Source organism: Pempheris klunzingeri, chromosome 10 (assembly GCF_042242105.1).
Source record: "Pempheris klunzingeri isolate RE-2024b chromosome 10, fPemKlu1.hap1, whole genome shotgun sequence".
Taxonomy (NCBI): domain Eukaryota; kingdom Metazoa; phylum Chordata; class Actinopteri; order Acropomatiformes; family Pempheridae; genus Pempheris; species Pempheris klunzingeri.
In genome coordinates this window covers 8,615,914-8,641,295 of record NC_092021.1, presented here as the reverse complement: position 1 = coordinate 8,641,295, position 25,382 = coordinate 8,615,914, and the positions used below count along the sequence as shown (strand labels likewise).

Sequence of the window (25,382 nt, the reverse complement as noted above, 5' to 3'; positions counted from 1 at the left end):
GGCCGGTTTCAAGGCCGCCCCCCCCCCCCCCCCTTCAAAAGTCAAAGTTGTGTCTGAACAAAGTTTAAAAACGCGCCACGACTGCTTTAACGCCAGAAAACTCTAATATTTCCATCGCCAACACGAAAACTATGAAAAGGCAGTGGTTTTAATTAACACTTAGGCACTTGTGGCTGACTTTTACACCAAATTCAAATTCAAACAAAAGCGCAGAGAAACACAGTGAGCTGATCCCGCAGCAGGATCCCAAACCACAGCAGAGCTCAGTGGACCCTCACAGTGCCGTGAGACGTTCACGGACGGGCTCCACATCCTGCATTGTGGCTTTAAGAATGGGGCTTCCTTGAAACCGTCAAGTCCCATGTTAGCATGGTCAAACTCTCCTTCAACCCAACAACTTTTAGAAATAACTTTTTTCACACTTTTAACCTTTGCTTTTCACAGGAGTTGAGCCCGACATGCTTTGTTTTGTTCGCTTTTCCGCCGTTTAGAGCGTTTCGTTCTTTTTTACGCTCAGCATGCGCGTCTGCAGACAGGGAGTGGCAAAATATAAATAAGTTTTTGCCCAAACTCCTCGAACTACTTTTTATCCCGTCGTAGCGTCCTTGTCTTTGAGTGACGGATCTAATGGACCACTCGCCGTCGATAATCACGCAGGTAACCAGAGACGAGGAGGAAAATGCGACTTGTCGTGAGGAAGGTGAGTTTGGGGGGTAAAGTTTTCTCAAGTTTTCAGCTGCGCATGACAATGTCGGGGAGGCTCAGGGCGGCGGAGCGCTACACGGAGGGCGCCACGGTGTCACCGGTGTCTGCTGCAGCAGCCGTGGACGAGCCTGGCCCCCCGGCTGCTCCTCCTGGCTGACTTACGTGCCCTTCACTGACATTGTTGGAAACATTTAGTCTGCCTTTGGGTCAGCGTGAAGCCTTGTGGGTAGGCCACGGCCACGGGCAGCAGCCGCTGGGGAGTTTTACGGGGACGAAACGGACAGGAAGTGTGATTTTAAAGTGTCTGCCAAGCGAAAAGAAAAGTTTAACAAGCTGCGTGTGCCGCGCTCAGCTTTAGTGGGTAAAACATCAGACATAAAGTGTGTGTGTGTGTGTGTATGTATGTGTGTGTATGTGTGTGTGTGAGAAAGAGGGGGGCGGGGTCAGACACTGTGACACTGACAGTTCACTGGTGGTGTTTTGGCAGCTTAGCCCCCCTCCTCCTCCTCCTCCTCCTCCTCCTGCAAGTGGCCCCAAGATGGTGTTTTAAACTAAATCAGCATGTTATAATGCAAAAATCGAGACGTTCTGAGCATCAGACACGTGTATTATCTCTGTAGGGACCAGAGAGCATCCAGGCCTTCTGCTGTCCCTCTATACAGCAGGATATCTAAACACTGAGGGGACATCCCACTGAGCTGAGTGAAAGTGGCTCTGTAATGTGTCACACATCACACAACTAAGCCTAAAGAACAGATCAAAACAAAGTCTGCAGTGATGATCTCCTCGTGCAGTGTATAGTCAGTGAATGGATGTGTTTCCAGACAAGATTTGTTAGTTCCTGGCTTTATTAGGTGTCAGGAAAAACCATACATTCATCTCACCCCCATTACATTTCGCCGATTTCCTCTCATCAGCGTCTTGTAATTGATTCTCAGAGGAGCTTTTACAGTGCAGTGCTACTATACAAGTTTGGCCTTTTAGAAGGTCAGATAGTGTCAGTTTACCTCTTGATTATTTGGACTCTCTAAAACTAAAATACAGAAAAGCTCCAACATGACATTTTTTTATTTTCCCCTAGTTCATCAGAGATTAGTGATGTCAGCTGGACAGCTCACATCTCTTACGGCTCCTGTCTGAGGCTGAAAATTGATCCAGGAATTCCAAAAACCAGTTCAGTGATTTGGATTCAGTTTTCCGGACATGCCAGATGTTTTGTAAGAAGTTACCAGTCAATGTGCTGCCCATTAAACTAAAGTCACAGGAAGCAGCAGCGCCAGATTTAGACTACGATTAGGTTTCTTTTTACTCACTCCGACTCGTTGCTTTTGATTTAAAAAAAGAAAATCATCTTCAAATTGTGGCAGTTTGTTTTTCCTTTTTGTGGAAAGAAGTTGCAGAATGAGCCAATCACTGATCCCCTTTAGGTTTAGAGGAGTGTAGTGATTGAAAGAAGACGTGTCTTATCTTACACAAAGTGTAAGATAAGACTGAATATTAATAATCATACCACCCAGCAATGTGATTTGGTTCATGCTATGGTATTCCCCTTATTGTAGACTCTAAATCAAGTGATTTGATAGGAATGAATGAATTCATTAAAGGACCTACTCACAACCAGACAGTATTGTAACGGGCTGCAGCAGGATGAGGAGAGAAAGCCAATCTGTGCATAACCGAGCATCGCTGTATCTTTTCTAAGTCTAGTCCAGTCACAGGGTGGCAGTGCTGCCCTGTTTATTAGAACCAGCTAACCTCAGCCTGCTCTTGGATTACTTCCTCCTGGCCAAGAGGTCATGAGTCCCAAACATGGCTACTATCCAGAGGAGAGGGGCCAGAGAGAAAGAGAAGGGGGAGCTGTCTTCATCCCTCCTTTAGTTTCACGAGTTGCTGCAGCCAAATGGGGCCACTATAAATCCTTAACTTCATGAAAGTTTCTTCCATAATGTCTTTCCAAGTCTTTTATAAGTGTCCAACCTTCTATACATCTCACTTCTTGTAAGTTTCATTCTATGTTTGCTTTGTTCACTAATGCAATACCATATAATATACAGTCTTATGGCCATGATAACTCTATTAATGTATATTTATAGTTTACATTCTTTTCACTGGTCATTTTGTGCACATTATCAGTTCACTTAAGTCAGCACAGCAACTTCAACTGTACAGTCATTTGTTTTTGGCTTCACGCAAGACTGTAAGGTGAATATTTTTTTCAGTTGCTAAAATGTTTAAACCTGGATCTGACCTGACCTAGGTCTAGCTTGGCCACCGTGAGCCCTCCATACCATTTGCTCTGGAGGGGTGTGAAGCAAGTTGTCAGATTGTAACAGAATATCAGGTGTCAAAGTGGCAGAAAGTCGGACGTGGGAGGCCTCATTCTTTCTGCGTCTGGATAGGAATAGAAGCAGCCAACTTCAGAGGCATGCCTCGCCTGAAAGGGTCCCAGATAAGCCTGCATTCAACTAAGTAGGCTAAAACATGCTGATGTGGCGCGAGGTCGTTGCTGCCCCTTGGAAATGCTGTAACCTCATTATCAGTGTCTAGGCCTCTTGGACGGGGAGGTGTGGGGAATGCTGCAGTACAGTTTGGGTCTTACCCATTTCTTGCTGCTTAATTATACACCTGGAGCCGATTAAGCAAAGAGCTGACGTACAAATAAGGTGCAACGAATAATATTAGCTACAATCATTAATCCCAAAAATGTGATCAATCATAAATGAAAATAACCAACCATCTGCTGTGGCTTGAGTGATACTACCCCAGTGCTCTTTAAGATCAGATCAAGACCACATCAGCGTAAATACCATTTCTCAACTCTAAACATGGGGCCGCTCTGAGAAATCAACTGTTTATTCTGTGCAGTACCACAACAAGTGCAGCGGTGAACCCTCCACATCAGAACAATACCAGCACCTCTGTGTTTAGTGCTAATAAGCAAATGTTAGCATGCTTACATGCTTAACTAAGGTGGTGAACATGATCAACCTGCTAACCGTCAGCATGTTAACATTGTGATGATGAGCGTGTCAGCATGCTGACATTAGCATGTAGTTTAAAGCTCCGCTGTGCCTAATGGGGACAGTCCAGCCTCTCAGAGCTGCCAGCATGGCTGCACACTCAAACAAGAAACCACAGAAACCTGAACAACACTGACAGTGGCTGTGTCTGTTTTTGCTCAGGAAGGTTCCTAACTGAGTGCAGTGGAGTGTCTAAGTGGCAGCAATGACAAAAGCTGGTCAAATTCTCTTAATGCTGAAGAAAAGTGCTTCAGTGCTACCTTTTTATCACCTTCAGCATAGAAGTCACTGGACTGTCCTTTGCCCAAGTAATAGAGATGATATTGTTATGATGGTAATGATAATGTTACAACATTTAAAGCGACACGCCATCAGGCATTGCAGCTGGATTCTGTTTTCACCATGACTTGTCTTTTCCTAAATCTGTATGAATTCTTTTTCTTTTTTCCTTGACCCAACCCTCTATTATGTGGTGTCACCACATAACAAGTACTTTATCTCAGTTTTATCGAAAGGCAGTAATATAAAATCCATGTTTTACTGTTTGGTTGTGAAAAGGGGGTCTTTAACTATGTTAGGACAAATAATTCATCTCATCAAATGATCAATAAATCTTGATTGCGCTTCCCTTTTCCATGCACGCATGACACTGAGAAGGTCACGATCTGAGGGGCTGGTTAGGCCATTAATCAAATATTGAGTTTAACATTTCAGTAAGTATGAGCTGGATTTGTTTAATTTTATTTCCAGATTTTATGGCACTTTTCAGAATTGCTTATTTTTGCCATATGGCAGCAATTTATGTGTGCATGTTATGTGTGTTATGTAGGGCAACTGCTCCTTAATTTTTTTTTTTCTATTCTCAAATATTTACCTTATTAGACAAGTAATAAAGCAAATGAAATATCATGATTTTAATCATGTTTAAGTAATAATTAATGCAGTCTTCTTGTTCGTTATATCTGTATCTTAGCCATTAGAGAAAAATGACTTCAAATTGTAAATAGAACACTCTGAATCTGTCACCAGTATTTTACTTGAACTCATGATTGGGAACCGTGTGGCCATTCTTTACCACCTATCCTACCTGTTTTGTACTGTATGTACAATACTGCCGTAGGCAGGTGTGAAGAAATGCCGTTAAGTAAGAATATTTTCAAAAATATGAAATTTAGTTGTTTATTTTTATCAATTTACAAAATACAAAGTGAGCGAACGGAAGAAAAATCAATATTTGGTGTGACCACCTGTTGTCTTCAAAACAGCATCAGTTCTTCTAGGTACACTTGCACACAGTCAGGGATTTTGTAGGATCATAGTCAGGTGTAAGATTAGCCAATTATACCAGACAGGTGCTAATGATCGTCAATTTCATATGTAGTCATTAACAAGACACAAGGTAGTTATGCTGCATCAGCAAGGTCTCTGTCAGGCAGAGATTTCAAAGCAGACTGGGGTTTCTTAGTGCAGCAGATGAAAGATACATTATGCTTACTTCCCTTTGAAATCGGAAAATGTTCAGCAGTGCCATCAGCTCAGAACTAGCAGAAACCAGTGGGACCCAGGTACACCATCTACTGTCCACAGATGTCTGGCCAGAAGTGGTCCTCATGGAAGACTTGTGGCCAAGAAGCCAAACCTCTGACATGGAAACATGGCCAAGCAACTCAGCTATTCACAAAAACATGGGGTGCAGAAAAATGGAAGCAGGTGCTTTGGACTGATGAGTCCAAATTTGACATATTTGGCTGTAGCAGAAGGGAGTTTGTTAGCCAAAGGGCTGGAGAGTGGTACAATAATGAGTGTCTGCAGGCATCAGTGAGACGTGGTGGAGGTTCATTGCAAGTCTGCATTTCTGCAAATGGAGTTGGGTCAGGATTAATGGTGTCCTCAGTGCTGAGAAAAACAGGCAGGTACTTATCCATCATGCAGTACCATCAGGGAGGCGTCTGATTGGCCCCAAAATTATTCTGCAGCAGGACAACAAGCCCAAACATACAGCCAATGTCATTAGGAACTATCTTGAGCGTAAAGAAGAACAAGGAGTCCTGGAAGTGATGGTGTGGCCCCCACAGAGCCCTGATCTCAACATCATAGAGTCTGTCTGGGATTACATAAAATAGTGTCCTCTTCAGCTTCCCGTCACTGCCGTCACAGCCACAAGCCCATAACAGAGCACATCTTACATGTCAAGAGGAATAGTAAATGTCAGGCAAGACTAATTATCACTTGTTTCACTTTCTTGTGTTTTCACAAAAATATATATATTTCACATCATAAAATGCAAGTGATGCATTCAGCACCATTCAACACTCCTAAATACATGATAGTCAAAAAATATAACCAGTGTGGCGTCCTGATGGCTTTAGCACGATTACCAGTCCAATTTAAAGAAAGGAAAATGCAAATGCAAATGTTTCATTTTTTTATAATCTGTTAGAAATGGTTCTGGTTATCAAATTGTTAAATAGAAACTTCCATATTTATTTTACAGTTAAATTGATGGCATGATACAAATCAAAGGGAAACCTACGAGAAACCAGTTCTAATGGCTTTTGGCTTGTACTCAGTGACCTGTCTTATTTTGGACCTTTCTGTCAGGAGCCAGCCTGTGCAGCCTGGGATTCTGTTTATGTTGACATTTGCAGGGTGGACAAGCTTTGAGAGTGACATAATGTAGCAGAATATACAGTGTGAGTGTTTCAAGTCAGCAATTTTTTTTCTTTGCATGCCCGTGCAGTGTAAACACACAGATTAGCCATTTCCTGCTGCGAGTTGTAGGTGACACAACATGGTTTTGTTTGTGACTGTTTATGGCCTGGTGGGAGTGTGCAGCACTATATATACACAGAGAATCTCATCATTAACCGCTGTCAGCAGCTGCTCTGGCCGGCTATTTTAAGCACGCTGATGTGTAATGTCAGAAGAGGTAATGCACTGAGCAGCGTGATGTTTTTTAACACTACAGGCTTCACCTGCCCGGTTCCTTCACACATGTTTGCACACAAACCTTTCATCTTGGGACCAAGGGAGGTATGTCCCAACAAGCATGCCCACCCCATACCCCGTAATGACCGCTCTCCAGTGGCCTCGTCCACTTTCAGCTTCACTTGAATGAAGCAGTCAACAGGCCAAAACTATAGTGAATAGCACTTGAAAGTAGGTCAGACTTGTTCAGGGATAAAGCTGAAGCTGGGCCAAATAGAAATGTTAATGAAGGTTATTATAAAGGATGTTTTTTATTTAGAACTAGGTGTGCCATTTTCTTTTTCTATAGTGGAGCTTGATCATTGTATTACATATTGACTTTTGAGTCTGTTACTGTGTGTTTTCAGGTTATATATTTCTGTGTTTGTGTTTTGTATTTGAATTACCTTAATTATTATGGGATGTTTATAATGAATATCAGAAGAAGTAAGTAGAAGTTGTTTTTATTAACGGGCTGCCAGGTAGTGGTGGTGCGATGGTGAAAATGATCAGCACTGTTATGAAAAATGGTATTGAACAGACTTACAATGCCAGTTCTTCTTAGTCAGTTGTAAGTTAAGAACTGCTAAATTAAGAGAAATTTAAAGAATTTCAATGCTTCGGTTGATTAATGCATTAATAAAATGAAGCACTGAAATTCTTTTTTCCAATAAAGCAACATTAGAGAAAGTGTTTCAATTATTCAAGCAGTCAGTATTGCAGCAGTTATTTGTGTTGCGCACTGAATGTCATAGGTTTACAATGAATTTCTGCAATCCAGGCTAACACACTTTATTAAAACTACCTGGGTTTACACACCCAGACAAATAGAAATGAACATAAGCATACAGGATAATGCTGCAACTGTTGACTATTTTTATTATCGATTAATCTGACAATTATTATGCTCAGTAAAATGACAGGAAGTAGCATACAGTGTCTTTAAACATTTCTTGAGGTCCAAGGGGAAGTAATCAAGTCACTTCTTTTGCCCCACCAGTCTTAAAGATTTTCAGTTTTCTGTCACAGAAGACAAGGAAAAGCAGCAAATCCTCACAACTAAGAAGCAGGAAAAAAATGTGTGTGTGCTTATAGTTTCTTCACTTGGATGTTTGACCTTGTAAGTTAATTTAGATGGTTCAATGTCACAACTGATTCAAAAACCCCAAATGTGAGCATCCACGTTGGTGATATAACCACTATTGTTCACACGGCAGCAGTATCAAAGGGGGCTTGTATTACTGTCAGCTACTCCGTGTGTTGTCTAATAAACAAGGTAACCATCTGTGCTGCTTTAGCAATCATTACACATTTACACCCAAAGTAGGTTGACAGGTCCATGATACACCCCATACTGAGGCAACACATTTAGTCCTGTTTGAGCGACATGCTAATGCCTGAGCTGACAGCTCTGACTGCTCGGCAAGGCTCAGCTAATTTGTCAGAGTTTTTTCTTTCTTTGAACACACCAGCTCTCATCACTCTGGCACCAGTTGATGGGGTGTTTTCTACCACTTGTATGTGCCAATAGCTGTAGTTACAAGATTCACAATGCAAAGTGCAGCCCTAAGACTAAGAGTGGTTGCAAAGAGTTATGGATTATTTGATTTATTATTATTTCAATATTTTGATATCAGTCATTTCTTTGTTGTGTCTGTTGTTAGTGCATATAGAAGAAGAGGAGGATTCAAGCTCAAAACCCATTCATTAAAAAAATAAGATAAAGATTTATCCCTGAAAGCTGTTGTTTCAAAAAATTCAAAATGCAGATTTATTAAATTGACCAGTAAAACAAATTAAAAAAGAAAGATTTAGAAATCTGGTTGCCTATGTTTGTCTATTATGTAATTTATCGAAGCAAATTCTTGGTATTTTATACAACCGAAAATACACTGGAAATGAAACTGGTGTAGGATGTCTTCACCTTACTATTCCCGGAATGACATGTACTCCTCTACTTTGTTATGCAATGTCTTTTTTTTTTGCTGCACAACTAAAATAGCCAAAGTCAATCAATACACAACATGACAGAACACAGAGGGGGTCCTGCTGACAGAGTGCTGGATCGGATCGAGTGCTGGCCACTTGCCGCGGAAACACAATGAATAATGTTTCTTGGTCACTGACGGGGTAAAATGGAAACAACGCAATGACAGTAATTCTGGGGGGGTGCAGGGGAGATTCAGATCCAGACATTTTTGATAAGCGAGAGGGAGATGATGCTAACTGAAGGATTTTAACAAGGCAGTTGAACCGTTTTGCTGAAAAAAACAGGTATGTTGTTGAACAATATGACTGATTCCACATCTGTAGTTGATGTTGCACACAGAATAATCCTAATCATTTCCACTTAGCAGGGTTTATAGGTTCACATCAGTCCACTTCCACTGTACAGAAGTGAGGAAAGAATGAGTGGGATTTGCACATCTCTGTCATGTTAGGGCAGAGTGAGCATCATGCCTTATATGTCTTCTCTCTGCCTTGCTCTGTTCCAGGTTCTAATGAGGTTTCTCCCTCAAAGAAGCCTCGCAGCAGAGGCCTTCTGCACAGTCTCTTCTGCTGCCTATGTCACAAGGAATCAGAGTCTCCTCCAGTAAAAAACAATGCCCCCCTCTTGTTAGAAGAAAATGGGACACTGTCAAAGGTGCGTTCGTCTCTCAACATCCCTCTCTCACTATGTCTCTCACACTTACTCGTGATATAAACTTTCTCTTTCCCTCCCTCTTTAGCATCATGTGGTCAGCCTGATTGCTGCTGTGTAATTTGTGAAACACATGTTGTCTTCGCTCAAGGCTTTTCATGTTTACAAGAGCATCTCTCCAGGGCTGGAATGTACGGCAGTGTTGAAACGTACTCCATGTTCAGACTCCACTTGAGACAAATGGCAAGGCGGAAATGCCATTAATAGTTACAGAGGTGGCTGTCTGATTGAAAGATCACTGCACTGCGAAAACACAAGAATAGTGTAGATGTGCCACAAGTAAAGCACATCGCACTACTTTAAATGAGGTAGAGGCCCTTTGACCCACAGCAGAAAGCTATAATAGAGTTCAGGTAGTGATTAGGAGCATGGTCTAAACATTTCCTGGATTCACTAGGGTTTTGATAAGAGAAACTGATAATTGATCAGTTATTAAATGTATTAATTAAGAAATGGAGATTTTGTGTAAAGTTTGTTTTATATGAAAAGTATTGATGGTTAGGCTGCTTGCAAGACAGTACTTGATAATCCAGTAGTCCTTTACATAAACTTTTGGACAATTGACAATACTGGACATGGTTTAACTGAGTATATTCTTGGAAAACAACTTGACTTTTGGTACTTATGGTCTGAAGATCAAATGGTCAAGATGTTCTCAAGTGTCAGTTTCAGATTAATGCCTTAGTTCAGCCTTTTATAGAGATTTGATATTCCAGAAGTTATTTGTCACGTCTTTCCAAGACCCCAAAATAAATTGCTTGGTCTCTGGCAAAGGGGGGGTCGAGTCAAGTGCTAGGCTCAGTTTTGGTTGTGACAACCTGTCATGTCAACGTGTATGCTGCTCCTGTTGCTGATACTCCCTTGGGCGGGCTGTGGTCTCAGTGACTCCCCCCACCAGCCATGTGAATAGCCACTCTGAATGGACCCTACAGTTACCTGCCAGTCATTTGTACTTGGACTCTGCAGGATCCGGAACCAATGCATGGAGTAAACATTTTGAACAAACAAAGTCCTGCCTGAGAAGTCATTTCCTGATGTATCTGGAAAACTCTGAGCAAAGTAAAGTCTCTGGAGAAGGGGAGCCGTCCACTGAAGGCATGCTTGCTGAACAATGCCAGGTTCCCAAAGCTGCAGATCTAAAAAGCCCTTCAAAGGGAAGTGCTGAACTTGGCATGGAGGTCCTTGTGGAATTTACTGAGCAGACTGTCAGCAGAGAAATGGACCCTTCTATCCTTTGTGTGGAACATTGCAACATGAATAAAGATGAGACTGATTCCTGCTCATATTGCAATGGACACTCTGAGAGTTTTGAGCAATACACAGCAAGTGGAGGGTTTTTTGAATCTGGCCAAACGATTGATGAGTGTGAGACTTTGGGGTTAAGCCAACCATTTGATGAATGTCCTCAACACCGTGAGTGTTTTAAACCTTGCAAGTCCTCTGAGCACTGTGCTAATCATAGCTTAGCTTCTAAATGTAGTCCTTGCTGTAAACATTGTGCAGAACACCTCCGATTATTTCAGCAATGTAAGCCCTCTGATCAACAGTTTGAGTCTTTTGACGTGGAGCCAGATAAATTGGCAGTGAACTGTGACAGTTTTGAGCAGTGTGAAATGTCTGATTTCATACCTGAATGCGCAGACCACCTCGAGTTACTGCAACAATATGAGCCCTCTGATCAGGAGTGCGAGCGCTTTGGCCCTGAGCCCGACACATCAACAGAGGACTCTGAGCAATGTGAGATGACTGGTCTTACACATAACATCTCTGATTCAGTGGACTTATTGGACTGTAGCACTGAACTTTGTGAACATGATGGAATTCAGAATCAAACTGAATACACCGATGATGATGATGATGATGATGATGATGATGATGATGATGATGAAGAGAGCTATCCACCTGAGCAAGAGGAGGAGCAAGATGAAAATGAGCCCATTGATGAAGAGTCCTGCAGATTATCAAAGGATGTCAATTCCTCACATTTCAACCCGGCGGCTCACGTTTATTTTGATGACAGTGAAGATGTTCCTTCTGCAAATGAATGCTACGAGACACATCAGCTCACTGAAGAAAACTCTCAGCAAGATAATCTGTCCACAGATCACCTTGAAATGTGTGAAAGTGATTACTCCGAAACAAGCCACGAGTATGAGCCAGCTCAACAATGTGCTACCTCCGAACAGTGCAACTCTGACATGACCCCAGAGTTTTCCGCTGAAGAAGACGGCACCTCAGATTGCTCCTCTATTGAAAACAAATCTTTTAAAACCTGTCCTGATGGCAGCATTCCATCGGATCCCTGCTCTGATTCATCTGGGGAATCTGAAAAGGGAGCCCAGGAAGATTCGAGTGATGAGCAGACACAGTGGGAATCTTTTGAAGATGACGAAGAAATAGAGCAAAGCAAAATTCATGAGAGTAACGAGAATAAAAAGAAAACACCCGCTGTTGATGTTGTCATCGAGGATTACTTCGATCTTTTTGACAGAGCCGACTATTATGGACACACGTTTGCACAAAAGCAGCGTTACATCTCCTGCTTCGATGGGGGAGATATCCACGACCACCTGTATCTTGAAAATGAGGCACAGAAACTTGCCAAAAATGCGTACAAATTTAAAGAAATCAAAGAGGAAAATCACTTACAGGAAACAAGTTTCGATGCCCCAGAGGAAGCGTGTGAAGATAGTTGTGAGGAAGATGCAAGTCCAAGAGATGATACTTCGTCAGGGTCTTGTAAGTCAGAGACACTGATCATAGAATCAGAATCAAGTTTAGAAGAGGATGAAGTTGATGAAAATGAATCAGAGGCCGATGCCCTTTATGCAGAGTATTGTGAGGAAGCAGAGGAAGATGAGGACGCTTTTGATGGAGAAGCTTGTGCGTTTGACGGCAATGTTTCTGAAATCTATGACGAAGAAGAAGCTGAGATCTGCCTGTCCTCTGGTCTTAGGGAGAGTATGTGTGCGCCGTGTGCAGAGGACATCTCTGTTGGAGGTGATGCTTATGAAGACAAAGTGTCTGATGCTCAGAATTCTGAATCTCGTGGTGACACAACCTCTACTTTTGGTCATTTAGAGACAACTGCTACTGACTCCGAAAAGGATGATACAGATGAGCCTGAACCTGAAGACAATGTATTTGCTGCAAGTTCAGAAATGGAGCCATACTGGTCACTTGTAGGTCTTGAGGAAAGCAGTGAGATGTGTAAGCCAGGTGTTGAAGAATACTATGCATATCAGATTAAAAGCATTCAATCATCTGTTAAACAAGCCCTGAATGAATTTCTAATAGAAGGAAGATCGAACAGTCAGGTAATCCATGGAAAACGTAATGGGAATGCACAGAAACATAGAGTCTGCCAACAGGAGTGCAAAGCAGTCAGATTTGGAATTACTGAAGTCATCGACCTGAGTGAGAACTTAACCATATCTGTTGGGGAAGAGACAACCAACGAACAAACTCCAGAATCAGAAGATGGATTCAGTGAAATTTCAAGAGAAGTAAAAGCCCCTTTAGGTATTATTCACAGTGTCTCGGAACCTGCAAAAAATGATGGAAGGGGTGCACACATGCTGGTCACATGGACTGAGGAAAACAAGGCCTCCGAACACAGCAGGGATTCAGAAGAGGAGCAGAGTGATGAGGAATCTCCTGAGGCTTGCGAATGCGAGTACTGCATTCCGCCAAAAGAGCAGGTACTAAACTTTGCACCTTAGCTGAAAAGTAATGGCATAAATTACATTGAGTTTGCAGAACTGTGGGAGGAACTTTAAGTAATCCCAGAATCAAGGAAAATCTGCCATCAACACTGATGATCTATTTTTAAATCATTTAAGACTGTACTACCAACTGTGGCAGTGAATAAGTTACAGGATCTCAACTTGGCAGATTGGTGTGGTATCTGTGTCAATCTCCATCTCTGCCTTTATCCTCACGTGGCACTTCACTCTCCACGGACACATGCATCATGCGTCGTGCCAATTTGTTTTTAGCATCAGAATCACATTAACAAACACCGATCTCCGACCACACGTTGAAGGATGAGACACAGTATGGTGATATTTACATGCTCCATCAACATGGCAGCAGCTGTAGCATCCATGGCTTCCTGTAACCCCTCACCAATACGCCACAACGCAATCCGGTCTCTTAAGTCGCAAAAGAAACACATACACACAATGAGCTGTAAGTCCTATGCGTATGAGATATTGAGATGGTAATTTCTTTTCTGAAAAAAGCAATGACTTGCTTATATTGTAGCTGCTGCTCACACCATGAATTTTACAGCTAAAAGAGCTTTGTAATCAGGAGCAACCTTTGCAGTAAATTAATTTCAGGTCGTAACTCTCTGGTTGGTCCTCAGGTTCCAGCCAAACCGCTGCTCCCACGGATGAATTCAACGGATGTAGGGAAGATCTGTGTGGTCATTGATTTGGATGAAACACTAGTGCATAGTTCATTTAAGGTAAGTTGGCCCTGTGTGACCTATTTTCTTATGGTCTATATAGTACTATGTTCTCTACTGGGATCATTGAAAGATTATTAGCAACTAGAGGACATCATTGTTTAATGTACACTGATATTTTCAATCAAAAGGATTCAAACCAAAGAGAAAAAGGGTCAGTTTTTCCAAAATAAAAGTAGATAAATAATTTCCCTTTCACCAGGAGTGCTATCCATCCACACACTTGACTGTTTCTGATGGAGAGTAGAGAGTATTGGTGAGAGTAGAGAGGTAGAGAGTACTGGTGACAGCATTTGTGCAGAATATGTGTTGCCTTTAGTCCATTCACCTCAATGTTCCAGGTCTGGGACACAATTAGCTTAGAGGGTTTTCCCATGATTTAAAACAAATCTTCCACAGTGTCAATATTTTCCTTCCAGGAACACTGGGATTTCATATTCATATATACATATGATTATCATAAATTGTAAAAGCATTACAATTTTTATAGAGCTGAACTGCATGTATTACTGTGTGCATGATGCATTGTGCATGATCACAAACTTGTGCTGGGCAGTTGGTTTCTACACTGTATAAATTTGGCAAACTTAACAGCACATATTGCTTATTTCTTGGCCGGGAGCAGGGATTTTGTAGTCACCAAAACTTCAATTAAAACCAATTTTAAAAATAGTTTAACTTCCATTTGTTTCTTTTGGACTAAATGCTTTTTAATATCCTTTTTTTTATATTCAAACATGGACTGAATATCTGCTGTTAGGTTTACATACTGATCAACCTTTTCAGAAATGTTTTGTGAATACTATATTAACTTAGGTCATTCATAGATAAAGAGGAAAAGGATAAGAAGAAATTACATATCTTTTTTTGACATAATTTGCAAAACAGTAAATGAATCGATGTAGTGCTCGAAATGGGTTCATACTCACCGATACGAAGCACCAGCACATCTTCGTTTTACTCTTTGGTGTACTGTGGCTTTTCCATGGGCGCTGGGACTACTCACAAACTGCCGGTACTCTTTTCTGCCCTCTACGTACCACGTTCTGATCCATAATGGCCCTAAAGAAACTACATTACCCAGGGGGCACTTCGTGATCACCTGTTCTCACCTACCTGCTCTTCAATTACTCCTAGAGCCGTCCACACCAGGAAAGATAACTATAACGATAAAGATGTGAGCATCCACACTGATTATGTAAACAGCGCTGCCAAGCACGACCTGCGTGCTCCAGCTGTGTCTGCAGCTGAGGAAGGTGGATGTTCTTCATCAAATCACTCTGAAAGTGATCCCAATCATATTGTTAGTCAGTGTCGCTATAGCTGTTTTTTCCACTTCAAACACTGAATCAGTCTTAAGCTCTCAAGCAAAGACTTCAGATAGCATACTGTTTTACATTGTTCCTACAAATAACTGGCTTTCTTTTGATCAGTTTGATACCTTTTAAGGTAGCACTCAGTGAACAAAGTAATCAATGCCAAAAGTCAAGGCTCCTGTGTCACGACAGATTATGTAATGAATGCCATGTGGTGTTTAGTCCTTCTCAGGTCACAGACTGTCCTAAAGGATGTCACTGGATATTGCCACTAGCTATGTGTAAACAGGGTCAGACTCTGTGAACTCCATGTTTAACACTAGGTGGTTAATAAAACACATTATTAGTTTGACACACATACTAAAAATAGAGTTGGGTAACTAGGTAACACCATTTTGGAATTGGTTGGAAGTGAAAAGCAAAGGGAAGCCAGTGGGCTGTGTGCCCGATGTTAGACGTTTTAGAATATAGAATATTTAATTTTATATAACATGGAAAACTGGATAAAATTGAAAAGAAATTAGCTTGAAGGTTTGCAACTGCTGAATATGAATTATTAATCTTGACTTTTTCTAACCCTGCGTGGTTCTGTAGCAGTTTACAGCTTACAGTTGAAGATGACCTATTTGGAATGGACCAGGAAAGAAATGCTCCATTTCCATGAGATGCCACCCAAAGCCGGTTGAGGTCACATTACTAGTACCACTCTCAAGTAAAAAAATAGGCCAAAGATGCGAACAGATGTTTATGTGCTCAGAATTGTAACCAAAAAATAAGAAATAAATACAGGCCAGCTGTAAGAGAAGGTAATTTGCAGATTTGTCATCAGTACATCAGAAAAAACATCGTATCATAGTGGAACTTGACATTTAGACTTGGGAGTGAGTCAGTGTAAATCCACTTGTGATGAACATCTCTCATAGAAAAAACATGTATTTTTAAAAGTAGGGAATGACATGACATGTCGGTGTTTTAAATCTTTGGTAGTAGGTCATAGGACAAAGGAGACACTAATTGTGATTAGCACATCAAACAAGAACTAAAGCTGCTGTGATTACTGGACTTGCATTTTATCCTGATTGTAGTGAGTTCAAGCTGCTTTATTTCCACATATTTTTGCCCACGGGGATTCTGGGGAGTCAGAGAAAAGTCACAGAAAAAGAACAAAAGAAATTATAAATTAATTCCCATTAATTCAGCAGGTGCAGGCCAGAGCATAAACCAGCATGCAACAATGGGGAAAATATGAATGCACAGGAATACTGTGTATTAATTCTAAATACATACACTTCCTGGTCATGATTGATGTTAAACTCATTCTGTCTTACTTGCATTACCTCATAGTCTACCGACTGTATGTAGGCCATGGTGTAGTAATGCCTGCTATAGAACATATGAGAAGCATATTTCAGGTGTGAGACCTGCCTTAATAAATCAGATATTTTTATCAGCCATGTCACTTTCTGTAGTTCCTGTATTCCAATGATGGGAGGGATATTATTTACAGTGTTGTGTTATTTAAGAGACGCTGAGGTGGCGTCTACGTGCCCATTTGACACATCTTCAAATTTGTCGCTATCACTCTCATCTCTATGAGAATAAATCTGAAATATTCTATTCTACTTTTGTTTTCAACAGCCAGTGAACAATGCAGATTTTATCATTCCAGTGGAAATTGATGGAACAGTTCACCAGGTAGGTACTTATTACGCATAAGCCAGCATTTGCTACATTGTCTTCTTATTTTGCTCCAATCACAACACCACGTTGTCAAAACATAAAGTCACTATGGAGGTTTCTACAAGCTTGCTAGACTTCCTGCTAAACGCCCCAAAGATTTGTGTAAAAACTTGTGTAAGCAGGATTGATACAAAGCACTATTTTGTGTGCACTGACTATATACCACACACCAGGAACCAACTATACATTATCTGATCTGAACAGTAGGGTGCTGCATGAACTCTCAAATACAAAAGTAAGTTTAAAAAAAAGTCAAAAATCCAACATGGTGACTCCACTGGGAACACTGTGCTAGCAGCCCTGACAGAGCTGTAGCCCGCTCTGTTGATGGCTCCAAGCAGCGGGTGGCTATTTCCATGGTCTGACGAAATGAGGAAACCCTGGCAGGCTTCTCAGAAATAACTGGCCATCAATCTCACTCTGTGGCGCATACTATGCCCCGCTCATTGGCCCCCGGGGGAATGGCAGTGGCCATTCGCCTACAGGCGGTAAATGGTAACTGCAATCTGTTGTGCTGGGCCTCCCAGACGACAGAGGAGCTTTGTTGTGCAAAGGGCCTGGGTCTGTTTCAAGTAATCCAGGATAGGCTTGTTAAAGTGGGGAAAGCCTATTCGGGATGACTTGGTTCAGAAACAAGGCCGCCAGCATCTTAGTGGAAGTACATATATAAAGTCCTGTTGTGAAGTGTTCTTGCATTAAATGTCATTGTAGCAACAGACAGTTATCAACGTACAAAGGAAAATGATGTTCATGGTGGAAAAGAATCTGTGGTTAACCGCATACAATGTCCAATGTGTCCAATATGACATTTTGATATAATATTTGGATATTTATATTATATTATATTATATTATATTATATTATATTGCAAAGCCTACATTTGAATGTTTTTCTAGACTAGTAAAGTGCAGGTGCTGTATGTGCCAAATGAATGTTCCTGATCACATCCCTAATGAGTGAAGCCTGTGCTACAACAGCTGTGGATTTCATATCCGCGTGCCTTTTGTGTCTGCCCCCAGGTGTATGTGTTAAAGAGACCCCACGTTGACGAATTCCTCAAGAGGATGGGAGAAATGTTCGAGTGTGTTCTGTTCACCGCAAGCTTATCCAAGGTCAGACTAATGCTGGTCATTCTTTGTAACGTACGGTTAAAATCGGACTTGTTACAGCAGGTAGGCTGGATGGACACAAGGAGACTTGATGTGGGAAGTGACAGCTGTTGTTTCAAGACATTATGCTCAGAACTTGCAGGAAGGCCAGCATCATTTTTGATTGATTTATAGGTGACCCTCCACATACACCCTCACACACTCAAGACGTATTTATGATACCTGTCAGGCGACATTTTAACCTCTAACATTTACTTCAAACCGTGTTAACTTTAGCTGTAACCTGACAGATTGACCTCAGTGACTCACTCGCACTTGATTAATTAGGTTTTACTCACTATGTTTGTGCCCAGCAGTTGACAGTAGCATGGGTATTATTGGTGTATTTCATCTGAAAGCAAATGCTCCTCTTGCTCAAGTGTAAATATTACAGATAAAACGTCGGACACGGACTGTATGTTTGTGCTTATACTATGAACTGAAAGGTCTTTTTTAGCATTTCATGCAAGTCATGAGCATCGGCATAATTGCTGTATAATAGTAGAATAACGTGCAAACGCAGCTCAGCAACATTAAAAACTGGTCTGTTTTTCTGTTGCTGTAGTACGCAGATCCTGTGTCGGACCTGTTGGACAAATGGGGGGCCTTCCGGAGCCGCCTCTTCCGGGAGTCATGTGTCTTCCACAAAGGGAACTACGTCAAAGACCTGAGCCGCCTAGGAAGAGACCTCAACAAGGTCATCATCATTGACAACTCCCCAGCCTCCTACATCTTCCATCCCGACAACGCAGTATGTTTCTTTCTCAGCAATACACCGGACGCTTCACAGTTGTCTGTCGCTCACTAATATCTGAAATATTGCTCTTTTTTTTTTTTTTTTTTTAGAACATTAATATGATAATTATATAATATGAAGTACTTTTTTCGAAGAGGTCGTCTAATTCCACCATATCTTGCTTCTTCAAACCTCCAGGTTCCTGTGGCGTCCTGGTTTGACGACATGTCAGACACCGAGCTCCTTGATCTTATCCCCTTCTTTGAGAGACTAAGCAAAGTGGATGACATCTATGATTTTCTCAAGCAGCAGAGGACATCAAGTTAACAGAGGCAGGCTCTTAGGATGAAAATAATCACCAGCAGCTGTCGTCACGGGGCCACGGAGGCTGGTGGGCCACAGGCTCCACGCTGCTTCCAACTACAAGGACCACACTGCAAAAAATTTATTTAATCATTTAACCTCATATTCTCACAGTACCTTGCATAAAAAAAGTGAAAGAAATCTTCCTGTGGAGTTTGGTGCCTCAGCACTGACGGCTATCAAACCCCCGGTGACAGATTCATTTGTCTTATTTTTGTAATGCTGGATAAAGATTGAATATGAGATTGAGTGACCTCTGTAGATATCTATTGCAGTGCAGCTAGTGTGTTGTTGTTGTTGTTGTTGTCCTCGTGTGACAGCAGCGACCTTTGCAAGTGTGCTGTAAACCTAGACTGTGTGAACAATGGTTCAGTGCCATTTTGCACATGAACCACATCAATCAGTTTCATGTCAGTCCAATGTAGCATTTGTGATAGTATTTGAAGCTCTGACACAGAATCATTAACGTCCCCCCCCCCCCAAATCCCTCTCACTTCCTTTTTTCTTAAAAAAATGGCCTAAAATGGCCAAATGTATATGTTTTAAAAGACAATCAGTCGTAACTCATCATTTCTTTAGACATGCTTTGACACATCTCACTACAAAATGCAACACAATGCACTTACTGTATGTCCTCAGAGAGCTTAGAACCATCACCGTCTGTGGTCGGAATTTGGCTCCCAAAATGTTTCACTTTCGCATTTAGATGGCAAACAAAACTGGAACAGTCATTATGGAAAACCAGATCCAGTAGCCCCCCGCCATTGATTGTAGACATTCACAACATTAACTGATAAGGTTTAATCACTAAATTCTAATATTACTGGAATTTAATTATTAATGTGTAATAACCCCTTGATTTGTTGTCTCATTCCCAGTCCGGTCATAAAACACCATAATCTTGTCATTGGTTTCTTGAAAAAGTGTCATTGGTTAGGACAATTTTCTGGATTAGCATTAAGACAACAGAGTGACCGCACACTGATCGGACCTTTCACACAGAAATGGTGAGATTATTTTTGTACATACAGCACACAGTCGTTTGATTTGGTTTTAACGTTGTTTTACCTAATGTTATTTTATCTTTTTATCTTTTATCAAGTTGAACTGGTTTCCTCAGTGTGCGGCCCATCAATGACGCAATACTGTAACACTGTTAATGTGCGCAGGTGGAGGCTGTAACCTGCTACGGTGACTTCAACAGGTGTGACGTTTGATTTGAAAGCACACTCTGATGCCTCCTAGCGGTAAACCTGACTCCGAGCTTTTTGGCGTAAGACGTTAATGGAGTGAAGAGTGCTGCCTTGTGGATCTGTACATTCAGTTTCATTGGGGAAATTCATTGTGCCTGACTGACTTTGCCTCCGTCTAGAGCGACTGTGTACATTTGTATGCGTGCGTGTGGGTTTCGGCGTGATTGCGTAAGTGTATTTACATTGATTAAAAATAAATAAATAAATAAAAAAAAGATACTTTGACGAGACGTGAAAATCTATAACCTGTCTTTGAATAACGATTTAACTTTTTTTACTGTATGCAACAAGCGTATTAACGTTGTGACTCAAGTAAAGAAACTGGTTCAAAAAAAGTTGAGTTTTTAAATTGCTGCTGATGAATGTTAAGATTGCAAAAAAAACAAAAAAAAAAAACAACTAGAGATATTTTTACCTTGCGTCAATAAAGCATGTTTTATTGAAACAGATCATGTTTTTCTACATTACTTCTTTTCACATAACTAACGCTCAGCACAACATGGCAGAGGTGGAAACAAGTCAAATGGAAAAATGGAATATGGAACAGATTTCATATGAAAACAACTATCATTCTCTGTTAAGTTCAAACATAATACCCACTGAACAACACAACTAGCATGCCCTGATTATCAATCAAGGTGATCAGGTAATTTTTTTCAACCTATTGCTTTTCTAGATTACCTGATTTTTGGCCCAATGTATTATTTACATTACAAGCCCCTTGCTGCAAGACAGAACTCTCTTCATTCAAACTTGAACTTCAGGTTTCATTAAAACATACAAAAAATGTCTATACAACAGACAAATGATGAAAATAGACATGGACTGTTGTACTTAATGAGTGAATTGTTGCTGAGATGATCATCCATATAGCCTGAAGCAAATGTTTTCTACGTGGTGACACCTGACGCTGGAGTCTTGAGTATGTTCACTGTCACAACAGCCGCCACACAAAACCATGCTCTGGTATACACTGCTGAGTGCAAATCAGATACAAACTGCATAGAAAAACTGCATAATTACACATGTAGGCAGATGCACCTAGTGGGCCAATTACTTTCAGGCTGAGCTAAAAATCCCCTCACACTAAAAGTAGCCAGCTGTAATCAGACATGGGCACAGGATTTCTGAATTCTGCAAAAGATAGCATGTGGAGCGAAAATCTCATTATTTTTTTGTCCAGTTTAATAATACCAGGACCACATCAGATGGGTATTACAAAGACAATCACGCATTTCGAAGATTCAGTTTTTCAAACGTCTCTTTACATGCACTGTGGCTGGGTTGCATTCAAACTACCGTGTGTAAAAGTCGGAGCTCACACTTCAAATTGTGTCATGAATCTAGCAACAACCGTTACTGAACGCAAATACACATTCGGCTTATATCTCCATGCCGCGGTTACAGCCAGAACACAGGACATTATTTACATCCAAACATGAGGAGGAACTGATTGAAATGTCTTCACACGCTGTCTGTGACCAGTTTTATATGAACAATTCTAAAAAGGCCAGGTACCGTACGAAAAACTCCACTCCCCGCTTTAACTGAGCTGCATGAAAATCCATCAGAACCCTGCTTAAACCACGTTTATAGACATACTGTTGGTAAATATATAAGCTACGTCAATGTAACATATCAAAAGCATCGATAAAATAATCAGTCCATGACAGTTAGGTGATTATGGATTGAAGATTGCCACTCATGGATCACCTGTGAAATTTAAGCAGAGAAAAAAATTAGACCGGAGAGCATCAGCATGTTTGATCATATTCTATTACTTAATAATGATTTTATTCTAAGCCAGTGGTCCTCAAGGTTTTGTCTTGTGACCTCTGAAAACACTATCTGAGACCCTTTATTATAATTTATGGCTCAAGTGTGGATGTGAGCTGTGAGTAGTTTGCCTTAAGAGTAATTTTTGTTTTTTTACCAGATTTTTAGAGGCCCAACGAGCTGAAATGATCCAGAATTTGACCAAGAAAAAAGTAGAAATTGACAAAGGTCAGAAAAAAAACTAATTCTGTGCAATGTTTGACTTTTAATAATCTGTGACCCCTCAGATTTATCTTGAGGTTCCTTCCCGACCCCCAGTTTGGGAATTACTGCTCCAAAATCTTTCTGCATATTTTGACTTTTGCAAAATAATTCAAAATAAATACAACCTAAGGAGTTTTGTGATCATCCTGAAATAGATTTTTGACTAAACCAGTGTCATGAAACCAGAACAACCAATTATACTCCACTACTGAATGTGGCCTTATTGCACAGTAAATCATTAATATATTCAAAATAAATCTAAAAAGTAGAATATTACACTCTGCATTGTGGTGGCGTAGAAGTAAACCGTCCTTGGGCAAATGAGTTACTTTCCACCGCTGCCTATGATTCGTGTATCACACCCTGCTTGGAGTTGGTGACCGTTTTAATCTCGTTTCACTTTCTTAGCGGAGCGTGACTCCTGGTTGTGCTGCACATCGTCCTCAGTTTAAAGCCCCAATGAATTCACGACAGGTTTATCACCTATGCCAGATGATTGAACATAATACTCTTTTCCTTTAAAGCCAACATAATAAAACTAAATATACTTTACACAGATGTAATAGTTCGAGAAGGTTCTGTGTGTGAGTGTGTGTGTGTGTGTGCTCTGCATTGCTTGACCTAGATGACTGCAGAAAGAGTAGGGCCATAAACACCCTATACCATTTACAGAATGCAGTTCTCTGGGAGCCAAAACATTCGCTTTATTTATTGCTATGTGCTGCTTGTGAAGTGCCAAGTCATGCGACACATTTTAACACGCCATCTTGACAATTCAGAATTAGTCTGCTTTTATGTTCTTTTTTTGGTGTCTTTTTTTAGTCAAAGTTCCACTACAGCACTTCAACTACTTGCAATGTTTCTTTAGTCATATGGGCAAACTGAAAACTTTATTAGCACCTCCATCTAGTGGTTTATTTCTGAATGACATCACTGGGTTATAAACGTAACGTTTCACCTGCTCATCTAAACACAGTGTCACCACTGATGGCAGTAAGCAGTCTGACTTCTCCAGCTAATAGACAGTGGCATAACTCAATTATTGGTTATTGCAATGAAAAAACTACAGTGTTAACCCTTTGAGGGTCTTCAGCACTTTCTAGTGTGTTATGATTTTTATTTTTAGCATATTTTATCAGTTTTTCATGCATATTGCTTATAATTTTGCAAGATGGTGAGTTTTTCATGTATTTTTTGTGTATTTTAGACCATAAAATGATGCGCATCATGACAAAAACATGGCAATTTAAGGGTTAATTTTTTAAAAAACTAATTAAAATTTGATATGTATGATTAGGGCTGATGCTGGTCTAAAAAACTATTTAAAAAAAATTTAAAAAAAAGAAAGATTTTTAACATTTTTATGGCTTGTTTTTATGCATACACATTTATGTGTGTAAGGATCTTTAACGTGATTATTTCTGAGGACCTTCAAGGGGTTAAATAAACTGTTTAGTACACTGAGTGTTGTCATTTCTCAATACTAAATGTATGGTATTCTGTTGTATGAAAGGATTTCTTAAGCATTTTCATAAACTGCAGAGTAAGCCTGGGGTGACTTGGAACTGTGCATGCATGAAAGGGTCATAAATCATGCCTGCAGCCTGTCATGGGTGTGGATGTATGGATTTACATAAATCCATACAATGGATGTGCGTCTGTCCAAGGCTACAGCCTGTCCGTCCTTGGGAGCTGGATCTCTCCTTCACTGTGGTGCTCCCGGAGGTTTCTCTTTTCCCACTGGGTTTTTTGAGTTTTTCCTTCCCGAAGAAGGAGGGTCATAAAGGGCAGGTGATGCCTCGGACTGACCCACCGGACTGATCCATTGGCCTCATCGACTGCTGGACTCTTTATTAGATTGTTTGTTCGCTTACACTTGTTTATTTCAGTGAACTTTGTAAAGCACTGTGAGACACTCTGTTGTGATATTGGGCTATACAAATAAATTGAATTGAATTGAATTGAATACATCCACACCCATGGATACTTTTACTGTTAAAATGAAAATTCAATTTAACCGCTTAGAAATGCGTTGAAAAATACCTCAAAACAGCTCCTTCTTCTACTTACTCAGTACCCGGAGCTGGGCTCGGCTTTTTGCTTTCCCAGAGGTGAACTCCACCGCTCCATTCATGTCCGGGCAGGTCTGTCTGAGGGTCAGCCTGTGGACTGTGCCCATCTTCTCCAGGCGAACCCGGGAGCTCGGCTGGAGGGGCTCCCCGTTCAGAGTCCACACTGGGGCTTTGAGGACGGGGACCGAGACCTCACATTCGAAGCAGGCCTCGTCGGGGGCCATGACTTCCACGTCCTTCAGCTCTCTGACCATCAACAGGGACTGGGCTAAGTCGGTGCACAGAAGAGAGAGAAAGCTGTCAGCTCACTACTAATATTTTAAACAGAGATTGTCTGCTGGTGTATTCAAGAGTTGAGCAGTATTCTTCAGAACTCATGTACAGGTGATCGGCCTTTATCACCGCACACATTTTGACTTGTCAAAGTAAGAAAAGCAGAGTTGATACTAAGAACATTTCTGGTGTCCCTCTAAGTGAGCCAGCATGCATGAACGCAAAGGCAGCTAAGTGGAATTTAACCATCGTTTTTACTCGATTTTCCTACAGTGACATGCCAAAATGTCTTCCCATTATGTTTAAGGTGAGGTTTGGCTAGAAATGTGTTCATAGATTTATCATGACATAGTTTGTGTCCAGAGGGTTGAGTGAGATCTGCCATCAGAATCCATTGTAAGTGATAGAAATTCAAGCTGTGTGAGCGGCGATTTACTGTGAACAGCCACCTGAGAGCCATCTCACCAAGGCGAGAGTGAAAGGAAAAGGCTCATGAATATTGGGGGTGTATTCTGTGTGAGTAACATGGTGTCACCCCGCAAGACAGAACACGTGTGTTGGCTTTGCTTCGCCAGCA

At 41.0% G+C, this 25,382-nt stretch overlaps 2 protein-coding genes across 6 annotated transcripts in view; one reads left to right on the top strand and one right to left on the bottom strand.

Annotated features, from left to right (window-relative positions):
* Positions 1-343: 343 nt before the first annotated feature.
* Positions 344-20,614, top strand: ctdsp1 (CTD (carboxy-terminal domain, RNA polymerase II, polypeptide A) small phosphatase 1). 3 transcript variants are annotated; one of them, XM_070838720.1, is made up of 7 exons: positions 344-700; positions 9,188-9,336; positions 13,763-13,864; positions 16,819-16,875; positions 17,940-18,032; positions 18,634-18,819; positions 19,003-20,614. In XM_070838720.1, exons 1-7 carry the CDS (start codon positions 628-630, stop codon positions 19,129-19,131), a joined length of 789 nt encoding a protein of 262 aa, XP_070694821.1. In that variant the 5' UTR covers positions 344-627; the 3' UTR covers positions 19,132-20,614. The 3 variants fall into 3 exon arrangements, with proteins under 3 accessions (XP_070694821.1, XP_070694820.1, XP_070694819.1); XM_070838719.1 differs by lacking the exons at positions 344-700; positions 9,188-9,336 and adding exons at positions 10,078-12,127; positions 12,170-13,094; XM_070838718.1 differs by lacking the exons at positions 344-700; positions 9,188-9,336 and adding an exon at positions 10,078-13,094.
* A 214-nt stretch (positions 20,615-20,828) lies between these two features.
* Positions 20,829-25,382, bottom strand: part of obsl1b (obscurin like cytoskeletal adaptor 1b) — a 31,681-nt gene continuing 27,127 nt past the window's right edge. For all 3 annotated transcript variants that reach the window (XM_070838714.1, XM_070838715.1, XM_070838716.1), the window contains 2 exons: positions 24,531-24,800; positions 20,829-22,133 (listed from right to left, as the gene is read on the bottom strand). In XM_070838714.1, the coding sequence (XP_070694815.1) occupies positions 22,123-22,133; positions 24,531-24,800 (281 nt within the window). In that variant the 3' untranslated portion in view covers positions 20,829-22,122. The remainder of the gene's footprint in view (positions 22,134-24,530; positions 24,801-25,382) is intronic.

What these genes read in the sequence shown, in the direction of transcription:
- ctdsp1 (XM_070838718.1), top strand. Translation starts at nt 10,428, where the DNA reads ATGTATCTGGAAAACTCTGAGCAAAGTAAAGTCTCTGGAGAAGGGGAG. An exon ending in TAGTGCATAGTTCATTTAAG is followed by an intron (nt 13,865 to 16,818) that starts GTAAGTTGGCCC and finishes TGTTTTCAACAG; the next exon opens with CCAGTGAACAATGCAGATTT. An exon ending in TCTTCCATCCCGACAACGCA is followed by an intron (nt 18,820 to 19,002) that starts GTATGTTTCTTT and finishes TCAAACCTCCAG; the next exon opens with GTTCCTGTGGCGTCCTGGTT.